Source organism: Vespula pensylvanica, chromosome 1 (genome assembly GCF_014466175.1).
Source record: "Vespula pensylvanica isolate Volc-1 chromosome 1, ASM1446617v1, whole genome shotgun sequence".
Taxonomy (NCBI): domain Eukaryota; kingdom Metazoa; phylum Arthropoda; class Insecta; order Hymenoptera; family Vespidae; genus Vespula; species Vespula pensylvanica.
In genome coordinates this window covers 7481032-7492568 of record NC_057685.1, presented here as the reverse complement: position 1 = coordinate 7492568, position 11537 = coordinate 7481032, and the positions used below count along the sequence as shown (strand labels likewise).

Genomic DNA, 11537 nt, shown 5'->3' with positions numbered 1-11537 from the left:
CGTACGATTGCTTTTTCTTTTGTTGCTTGCCGGAGACTCATTTCCAAGAATTATTAGGCAACTGGTGGGGATACTTCAAAGCTATTATTTATATGCTATCTTTCTCTCTTTATTAAGGAGCTTATTATACGTATTTAAAACCAGATTTTTAATTTAAAAATATGCGCATATAATTTAATTTAAATACATATGTAGAATAGAAAAGTGAACGTAAGATAATATTGAATCTGAAAAGCGTTAATAAAAATAAATAAGAGTAAATGAAAATAATCGAGAACAAATAAAAATAATAAAGAAATTACAATTTTTCAGTGCGTTTTACTAAAAAATAATTTAATACATTATGAAAATTGAAATTATTAAAAGCTAAGTATTTTTGAAATGTACCAAAGTATAAAGTCATTTGCTCGACATTGCTTGTTTTGTATTTTATGATACAAACTCAAATAATATCTATTGCCCAGATCTTACTAATCGGAGATAACTGCATACGGAGACCCAATTGTTAATAAAAATCTAAAATAAATTCTATCGTAATATGCAATAATTCTAAAATAAAATAATAGCTACAGGAATAAATTCGATGACAAATAATCTAAAAAGTATACGAATTCCTATACCATTCTATGAAATAATCAAATTTCTGTAATATTAAAGTAATCGTGATAAAATTAAAATAAAAAAGTTCTGTAATAAAATACGTAATTAATATAAAATTAATCTGTTGTCGTCTGTATTCGTCCAAATGTTATACAGGAATAAAGATCTCTCTCAAGGTCATAAAAGAATCGATCGAAAAATTTTTTGGAAATACATAACCTAATGTGACTTCCACGCTGTACGTATCTATCTCTTTCTATTAAGCCTCGCTATATGATTAAAAGAAAATAAGCTTACCTATATGTATCGAAGAGATGTAAACACTGGAATATTTGACGCTTTGTTTGTAACTCGGGAAATTCTTGAGAATCTGAAAAAAGTAAGATCATATTACATAGGACAAGATTAAAAGTATGTGTGTAATATGTGTAGGGAATATCCATAGATGTGTGCTGTGTGTGTGTGTAAAAATATTGTATATATCGTGTACGTATATATATATATATATATATATATATAAGGTATGACGTAACCTCTCTCTCTCTCTCTCTCTCTCTCTCGTTCTGTGTGTATATCATATATGAAAATCGAATTTAATACAAAATATCAATCAATCATAACTATTAATGTAAAATTATTGATCAGAGTATTATTAAAAAGCGAGAGAAGTATCAATATTGTGAAAATAAAACAAGAAAATCGAAGAAAAAGTACGAGGCAAAAGCTCCCAAGGGGATCTACGAGAAACTGATTTTATTTTCACGAATATTTTTTTAACGCGATGATGCTTAGACTTGTGAACGCGGCCTCATAGAAATCATGTGTTTAACTATCGATTGATATATAGGAAGAAGGAATATTTTAGAAAAAAATGTACTAATTACCTGTAATTAACGAGGACGATACGGACCCCTTCTCTCTCTGATACGAACTGAACAGTAATGGCGTCATCTATACCGTGAACATGGTTAAACAAATTGCGCGGCGCATGCGCATTGCGTCACTTTAGATATATTACACATTTAAAAAACGTATTAATTTCTCTTAACATTTTATTGAAAAATAGCATAGAATATAATATCTAATTGTAAATGAAATTATTGAAAATTGTTATCAATCGTTTTATTATGATAATAAATTAGTTTAATATTAAGATACCTAATATAAGTCCCCGTCAAAGAAATATAGATTCCCGCGAAAGTAATCCAGCGATGTAATTTTCTTCTTTCTACTTCAGAAGTCAAAAAGTAATTTATTAATAAATCGAATAATTAAAGAATTTATCTTCTTTTTTAGGATTAATTTTTAAATATTTGATAATGAAAACGTTGAACGTTTACTAATAAAAATATCATAAAGAAAAAAATTATATCATTCGAAATCATTTAAATTTGAACATTTACGGTATGTTTCTCTAAGAAATGATATTATATAATTTTATCTAATTTTATCCGAGTTAATTATATATAATCTTATTATTTAATATAGTTTTAATTTAATACTAGATTACTTTTTATAATATCAAGTTCGTCATTATCAAATACCGAAACAATTAAACACAGAGTGTATAAAATAAATTATAAAAACAAACAGAATAAAATTGCAAAAGTATGCAATTTCATTTTGTGTGCTTACTAATATAAATATACTGTTTAGAACGTTCTACCGTGGATTTCGTTTTATCGTTTGAAATTTGAAAGCACGATCGTGCTTAGTAATAATGATAATTGAAGCTGCCAATGTTGCGAGGATCTATCCGTAAGTGGGGACTCATTTATTTTTATTAATTCTTATTTATTCTTATTTATGCTACTTAGGTTAGTTACAATATCTTCTATTCTACTTATGATATAAAATATATTTTATATGGTCCGTCGTAAGTAATATCCAGCTAACATGTAATATCCTTAATTACACTTTAACTATTTGTATAAGTTTAACTATAAATAAAAAATATAAAGTTTGTACAATTAACAAATATTTTTCAATTATTTTATCTTCGGAAAAATATAATATGGATTTTTTACTTTTGTACTATAATAATTCACATAAAAATTCACATATTGACTTGATTGTTGAGTTAGGTTAAGAGAGGCATAACTCACTTATCTCTTATATTATCTCTACAAGTTTATACATCGTTACAATAAGCAAGCAGTGTTCCTCTATTCTGTTTCTGTTTATATTTTGTCTATATCTGTCGTCGAAGTTTTATATGCTACGGACGAAAGGTGGAGGATAATTTTAACGTTTAATACTTGGTAAACATAACCTCTTGCATATGAGAATCTTATAATTTTAGATTTTGAATTCTACAATAAATCATGAATAATCATGAATAATTTTTAAATGTATCTATTTTTTACATTTTATCAAATTACGAAGAATTAATATGAATATTAAAAAATATTTATTTCAAAGTTTTGTCAAGAATTTCTTCCGATACAAATCGCACGTACGTATATCAAATCAATTATTTTTTATAAATTATATGTATTGATTAAATTATTAATTATTTTTGAAAGGAAAAAGAATTAAAGCCAAAAATTGTAAATAATTCATTTGGTAAATATGAAGTTGTAGAACCATGGCATGTTTCTGAAAGAAGACACGTGCCATCATATATTCCTAAGCCATCTTATAGTTCAACTAAAATTCCACAACAAGGACCAATAAGACCAGAGATTAAAGATCAAAATCAAATAGAATGTATGAGAGAAAGTTGTGAACTTGCACAATATGTTCTTACTCAGGCAGAACAATATATCAAGGTAAGAATAAAGATTATGTATTTTATATATGCCATATCAATATATATAATAATCTGACTTTATCAATATTAAAAATAATCATAATTCTTAGCCTGGTGTCACTACAGATCAACTAGATGAAATGATTCATGAAATGATTGTAAATAACGGAGCATACCCTAGTCCGCTTAATTATCGAGGATTTCCAAAATCTATATGTACTAGTATTAATAACGTTGCATGTCATGGTATCCCAGATGATCGTCCATTAAAATGCGGAGACATAATTAATGTAGATGTGACTGTACGTATCATCATATTATTTAAATTTAATTCTTGTTATGTAGTTTATTATAATTCTTTTTTCGTTAAATGCTATAAATTTAGGTTTATCTAAATGGCTATCATGGAGATTGTTCAAAAACATTTGAAGTAGGAGAAAGTGATGCTGAGGGTAAAAGATTAATACAAGTGACTGAACTTTGCCTTCAAAGTGCAATAAAAATTTGTAAACCAAATGAAAAATTTTGTAGTATAGGTATGTGGTAATATTTCTTTTCTTTTTATAATTATATCAAAATATTATAATAAAAGTATTTTAGGTAATATTGTGGAAGAAATAGCAAATAAGCATGGATTTAATGTAATTCCTGCATTTGCTGGACATGGCATAGGAACTTATTTTCATGGGCCACCAGACATCTTACATTTTGGTATATTTGCACAAATAATTTAATATTTATATACATAAATATTGGAATGAAATATTTTTTATTGAATTTAGCGCACGAATCTCCTGAAAGAATGCAACCAGGTATGACATTTACTATAGAGCCAATTCTGAGTCAAGGTGGAAAAGAGGTGGAAATTTTAGAGGATGGTTGGACAGCTGTAACAGTAGATGATGCTAGAACTGCACAAGTGGAACATACCATTTTGATAACTGATAATGGTTGTGAAATAATGACAAAGTAGTTACTGATATTTATAAAGTTGATAGAAAGTAAAACTTTATATAATTCAAAACAAGCTATGCTGTAGAATAAATTGTCTTTGATTATATAATTAAATTTTATTTAATAAAATTATTTTGAAATATTTTAAATCCAAGATTTGATATTTATTTGGTTAGAACAGCTGCTTCCCAGTTACTGTCTAATGTTAATGGACCTTCAATCTCCACACCTTCATCTTTAGTAATCATACCAAGATAATACTAGAAGAAAAAAGGATACGATATATCGATAAATATAGCAGTAGTTTCATTTTTTAATTTTTTACTAATTAAATTACCTCAAGTTAATCTAATTAAATTACCTTAGGAAAAGAACGAGCGTCTCTATAAAAAAGAACTTGCATAGCTTTGTAAAGAAGTTCTTTTGCTTCTTCTTTAGTCATTTCACTGTTTTCTTCATATGCTTTCCGCAATAAAGGTGTTGCCATATAGGCACCATAACCAGTTGCAATCACCGGATCAATGTAAGCAGTTCCAAGTTTATCTACTGTACCTAAAAACCTGATAAAAGATATACAGATATATTGCCTACTTATTGATAATACCATATATAAATTTATAAATTAACAAGAAATATTTACGGTTTTCCATCATGTAAACCTGCAATTACAAAATTGTTCCAAAATGGATCATAACTTGATCGTCTGTTATACATCACACGAGTTAACCAACAATAAAGTGCTTTAGGTTTTAAAGAAAACCCATCATCTAAACATTGTTCATCTAGACTAAAAACAATATTAAAATATGATTATATTTTTGAAAATGATGATATTTTTAATAATTGTATAACTTACATTTTCTTTTCAATGTTACTTTTGATGCACTGAAAATCTGCATAATCACCGCTAGCACCAAGAAGAATATTATCATTGACTTTCATGATACGTTCACAATTTCTATATCTAGCTAATGAACCATAAGATGCTAGGATATCGGCAGCAATAATAACTCCATCTTTAAATTGTATGCCAATTACTGATGTTCCAGTTGTCATAGGTGCTCTGTACAAATACATATAAACTGTACTACAAATTATTTTTCATGATTACTTTTAAGTTATAATTTATTTTTGAACTACATCATACTATATTATAAATAATATTCTTATTATTATTATGTTAAAGAGAATACGTTATAAAGCAATACTGCATTTTAAATATATAAAACAAATAAATTCTACCTAACGTGATTTATAGGTTATATCTAGTATAGTTCCTTGAATTTTGATAAAAACGAAATAAAACTCACTGTGATCTTTGACGCATTCCATGATCGACTGACTGCATGGTACTGCCAGGAAAATCATAAAAACAGCCCGGCGTTGGACCATTTTGCCAAAAAGGTGCGGGAGTAGAACAAACATTACCACCAAAAAGCGCCATATTTACTACAAGTCACGAACAACTTTGAAATGTCATGTTCTAAAATCTAGTGTTACAGCGCCATCTATATATATATATTTGCTTATTGATGATTGGTCCGTTCTGAAATAGTTTTTAAGTTGGAAACTCATTTGTTTTACGTAGTAAAATTTTTTATTTCTTTTGAAACTAATCGTTTCCTTTTTCCTATATAATACTCTTTAATGTCTGTAATTGTGAGTAATGAATGTAATTCAAGAGGCATAATCAATAAAGAATTCGATGACAGATTTTTACCATAATTGATAAAATAACAATTCAACAGTTTTACGAACGAGTAATAAAAGAAGTAAGAACGATTTATTAATTACACGTTTTTTTGTTTATGACGATTGTATTGTAACAAAATAACAAATCTCATTCGTTAATCTATCTACTTGACTTGTCAATAATCAATTTACGATGTGTTAATATTGCTTTTCTTTTAGAAAGTATATTCAGATTTGAAAACCCAATTTTTTAAATATTCGTAATGAATACTATATAATAACTTTGTGCATACAATTTAATTATCGTGCAATATTCATGATATACGAAATAATAACATCGATAAGAAATATCAACGTGTTACTACTGCAGGTAAATAAGTATTTTATCAACAATAAATAAAAATCTTTATAAAGTTACGAAGTGTCATATTATATATATGTAATGAGATTATATTATCAGTTATCGATGAAATGATAGGAAAAGTTACTTTATCCGTAGAAGCGGTTAAATATGAAACTAAATACGATCATTGTAGATAAACGTAAGAATAGGTTAGAACATATTGTCAACTTTTTAAGAAATGTCGCACATGCGCATAACGAACAAAGTTCTTTGTCAAACGGAGTATGATATCGTTTGTATCGCGATTTTTTAGGCCTTTTTTCTGATCTAACTGTATAATATATAATATTATTAGATATACGCGAAATATATATTTTTGTATTAACTATTAACTTGTATTAATATTTCATCGATTAAATTATTATGTTTAATATTATACGGATTAAATTCATGTTACAAGAAAAATCATTGTAAAATTGCAATTGTTTTTCTTTCGTTAAATGTACGTAATAATTTTTAAAGAACTTAATATATATTATTAATGACGTAATTTATAAGGTTAAAAAATAATGACAAAATATGAAAGATGTTTGGAAGATGATAAAGATTTTTCTTCGGGTCACAGGGTATATAAAAATAAAATAACGCATCTGTTATAACGTTGTTCGCATTTGAACAAATGTAATATCAACATTTTAATCGCATTTCATTGATACACAAGTAAATTTTTAGTTCAATAAACAACTATCGATAAAACTATTTCTATAAATATGAGTTAAGTGTAAAGCAAATTGAAGATTTTTCTTATCTTTTTTCTCCTTCTTTTGTGTTTCTTTTTACCATTTAATATTTGACAATTATCGTATTTATATGTATGTATACATACATACATACATACATATACATATATGTGTATATATATATATATATATATATATATATATATATATATATATAAATGTTAACACATTTTAAACGTTTTCGCTTAATGCGAAAGAAAACTCAATGAAAAATAGATTACGCTTTGATTTTTGTATTTTTATTTGCTTTTTTATCTTTTGCCTTTTTTCTTATATAGCGTATTCTTTTCTTATCGTGTTACGCTGCTCGTTCTCTCTTAAAAAAAAAAAAAAACTGTATTATAGAGAGTGAAGGTTGAAAATAAACAAAAGGGACTGTTTATACGATTAACATTTGTACATGTAAAACTCAGTCGGTGTATATAACTTTCGCATAAATGAAGGCTCACGTTTATCTCGCGCAAAGTGGCTACATTTTGAAAAGAAGAAGGAGAAGAAGAAGTAGAAGAAAATGTTTTTGTTTTTTCATAAAGAATATTTGCGCGAGCAATATATATCACGACGCGAGCTTTCGTACGGTTATTATGCGAAAGTTTAACAAAAGTATTTCTCTCTTCTTTTCTTACATTTCTTTTCTTTTCTTTTCTTTGACGAAAAATGATAGAACGCATTTATTGTTTTTTTTTTTTTTTTGTAAAGTATTTTTGTTGTATATAATGGCATATACTCTATTTTCTTTTCATAGTTAGCACCGCAACTTCTTTTTATATGTATAATATAACGCTTTATTATTTATTTAAAGACATAAGAGATAAAATGGATGAAATATAAAGAGAATTAGAAGAAGAGTAAAAGACTATGAAACACGAATCAACGACCGACGTTTTCTGATCGTTATCAGAGGAAAGGAGAACAGGAGAAAAAGGGACATTGCGACCCGTTGCATTTCTACGTAATATTATACATATATATATGCATAAAATAGCCGAGTAAGGAATAATTGTAAAGTTTGACTATAATACATAGGTACAGAGACAGGGAAGAGTATTTTAAGTATGTATATCGTTAAAGTTATTTCGTATTCATAGAAATTACACGCATAAGTAAAGTAAGCGTGTAAGATAAGTAAGTAAAGTGATGACGTATAATAAAGAAAGTGAGAATTCTAGACGAAAGAAGAAGAAAGCCTCGTAGTTATACATATTCATATATCATTATGTATATATCGAAGATATTACCGTTGCGTATGTGTATAGATGTGTTGATTTTTCTTCGTATATGTATGTTACTTATCTACGAGAGATAAATTCAAAGTGGTTAACACTTTCTTAATTATACCAGTTGTATTAAAAATTAAATTAGTTTTCTTTTTTAAATCTGAAAAAAAATCTACAACGCGTAAACGCTTCTTATTTTCTACGTAGAAAATGTTTTGTAAAATTAGAAAGAATCTTTCAGAAAACAATAAGTAATACTTGGACTAATGAAAAAGTTACAAATCTTTTTTTTATTCTAATTTTCTCTTCTGAATTTATCTGTAATCATTTTCATACTGTTTCTGTAAATAAAATATACTAGTATATTAGTATTTGATATGACTATTTGAAAATGTATATATAGAAAAATTTATATAGAAATTATAAAAAGGAAAAACAAACGTCTTAATTAATAAATTCTTGACAAAATCTTAGAATTATAATCGTGAGCACATTATAAAGATGGTATATTTAGAAAATGATCCACTTTTAATTCTCTCCTTTGTGACTAGTCGTATTCTTTTATATAGAAAATATTGTTGCTAATTCATGCACGTTCGACTTAATAATTCTCGATCAGAGAATTATTTAATAAATTTTAACGAGTTATAAGATATGGGTGAGCGTGTATAAATGATGTGTTTAATGTGACGTTATAGTTTTATAAGCACGTTATTCATCAATGAGAAAGATAGACAATTAAATGGAAAAATAAATATAGCAATATATATGTGTGTATCCACAATGTAAGTCAGTAATTACTACCAAATTAAAAAAGTTTTTATTCATGAATTTTAGAAAAAGAAATCTAAGGTATCAATAGTTGTTGACTTACATTGTACATTGTTTAAAAGTATATAACTTTGGCAAGTAAATAAGACTGGATCGATATAGTAATGAGAGAAAAAAGGAAAAAAAGAAATAGAAGGAAAAGAAAACGATTAAACGAGAAAAGACAATGTGATCTATGCAGCACTTAAAAATAAGCAACTTTTTTTTACAACAAAATTTATAATCATTTCGGCAATTATCGAAAATAATTAAAATCGGCTATTAAATTAGTTTCTTTTTTTTTTTGTTTTCGTATATATAACTTCGGTATTTCTTGGAAAATATTGAAATTATTAGTATTTCTTTTGCATTGATTAAAATTGCAACGAAGTAAACAAATAAAACGCTTCGAAATGCAATGCCCTTCTTTTAACAAACGATCTTACAATTTTGTTTTAAAAATCATTATAAAATTAATGGTGTTAGGATATAATAGATTTTTATTTCTTTATTAGAAGGAATGGAAGTAGAAGCGGAAGCAGAAGCAGAAGAAGAAGAAAAAGAAGAAGAAGAAGAAAGCGGAGAAGCTTGAAACGAGCAGATCATTCTATGATGTTGGAAATAGCCGTCGAAAGTAATTAATGTACTGGTGAGATGATAAGATTGCGTAATTTGCTCACCCCGATTAATTTTCTTCCTTATTCTTATTCTTATTATTATTCTTATTATTATTATTATTATTACTATTTTTTTTTCTTTTCATTTGTATACGTGTATATATATTTTTCTTATTTTGTTGTTGTTGTTGCTCTTCATTTTTCTTTCTCAACCGTCAAAGAATAAAAATTGATCTACGTGAGTAATTTACACGCTTTCATAGTATACAACTGTGCGTACATATGTATGTACATATGCACAATGTTGATCGTGAATACGATCTATTTTGTCTTTCTCTCTCTTTCTTTCTCTCTCTTCCTCCTCCTGCCTCTCTCCCTATTTCTCTTTTTCTTGCGATTATACATAAATTGATTAGAGCATAAAAGTAGATCGTAATAACGAACAACGTCATGTATGCACAAGTGCAATTTTTGTGATAGATCTCCGATAGATGACAAACTCGTAATATTTATCGTCAGATGCCTTTTAAAAAGGAATAAACTACGAGAGTTTTTGTTCAAACGTCTATTAGATAAATCCTAGAACGTCTATTCGGAAATCGAGAAAGTCCGGTTTTTATTTTTACTTTTTTCTTCTTTTGTAGGTGTTAACAATCGTGTCTGTAAATGTGTATATATAAATAGAGCATAGACACACACACACACATACACACACATATATATATTGTATATAGACACATCTATGCCATATTTATATTTGGAAGAGCGATCGCAAATAATGATTCGACGCACAGTAAAAAGCTGAAATATATGTATCTTTTGATATCGACTATCGAAAAAGTCATGAAAGGAAGAAGTATCTAGATCGAAGTTGAAAATTGTCTTCGGTAATTCGTGTTAGCCATAGAGAGGAATGAAATCGTGTAGATATTTAAAGGAATATATATATATATACATATACATATATATATAATATATAATATATGTATATATATAGATGAGTTTTTTAACATTTGCACGGAAGAAATTGTCGGTCATTTTCTTTTCTTCAATGATTTGTGTATACATATATATATATATATATATATATATATATATATATATATATGTACACATTTATACACACACACGCACACACACACGCAGTGTACGCAACCTTCTTGCACGATATTATAGGATATTTTAGAATTGTAGCGAATTCAATATTTTTTGAACCATTAGGATAATAGTTCAAAATCGGATGGAAATTTCCTGCTATCGATGTAAAGGAACGATATTCGATTTGTTGTGCATCGTAAAATTTCCGTTCCTTTACTTCTTTTTTTAACCCTTTATAACACCATGTTAATTACATTCTCATTTATCTGTATTTTTACTCATTTAATTTTTTTTCTCGCAAAATTAATTATCAATTCATTTTTTATCTATATATAGTGGTATAAGTTTCATTTATATCGTCTTTTTTCTTTTTCTTTTTTTTATTTTTTAAAGACAAACAGAAAAGTTATAGAGGGTTAAGACATCGTTTTATACTTTTTTTTCTTTTTTATCATTTACTCATTTTCTTCATCTCTTTTTTCTTTCTCATTCTCAAAACGAAAAATCACGATACGTGCTGTGCTGTTCCATTTTGCAAACGCTCGTCGTTATTATAATTATTATTCTTCGTCGAATTCCGTGCGACGTATAATTGTCCTACGTGTAATAAAAACGAAGCTATGTACGTACATCGTGAAATCTATCACAGCCATT

General features: G+C 27.1%; 2 protein-coding genes across 3 annotated transcripts; one reads left to right on the top strand and one right to left on the bottom strand.

The window, feature by feature from the left end:
- Positions 1-2305: 2305 nt before the first annotated feature.
- On the top strand, positions 2306-4455 carry LOC122628904 (methionine aminopeptidase 1D, mitochondrial). Of its 2 annotated transcripts, XM_043811773.1 has the most exons (7): positions 2306-2358; positions 3022-3055; positions 3126-3371; positions 3463-3654; positions 3738-3888; positions 3953-4063; positions 4135-4455. In XM_043811773.1, exons 1-7 carry the CDS (start codon positions 2321-2323, stop codon positions 4323-4325), a joined length of 963 nt encoding a protein of 320 aa, XP_043667708.1. In that variant the 5' UTR covers positions 2306-2320; the 3' UTR covers positions 4326-4455. The 2 variants fall into 2 exon arrangements, with proteins under 2 accessions (XP_043667708.1, XP_043667718.1); XM_043811783.1 differs by lacking the exon at positions 3022-3055 and having other exon boundaries at positions 2328-2358; positions 3178-3371.
- Positions 4408-5778, bottom strand: LOC122628914 (proteasome subunit beta type-4). Its single transcript, XM_043811792.1, has 5 exons — positions 5617-5778; positions 5163-5369; positions 4947-5093; positions 4668-4866; positions 4408-4566 (listed from the first exon to the last, which is right to left on the bottom strand). Exons 1-5 carry the CDS (start codon positions 5748-5750, stop codon positions 4471-4473), a joined length of 783 nt encoding a protein of 260 aa, XP_043667727.1. The 5' UTR covers positions 5751-5778; the 3' UTR covers positions 4408-4470.
- Between the last annotated feature and the right edge of the window lie 5759 nt (positions 5779-11537).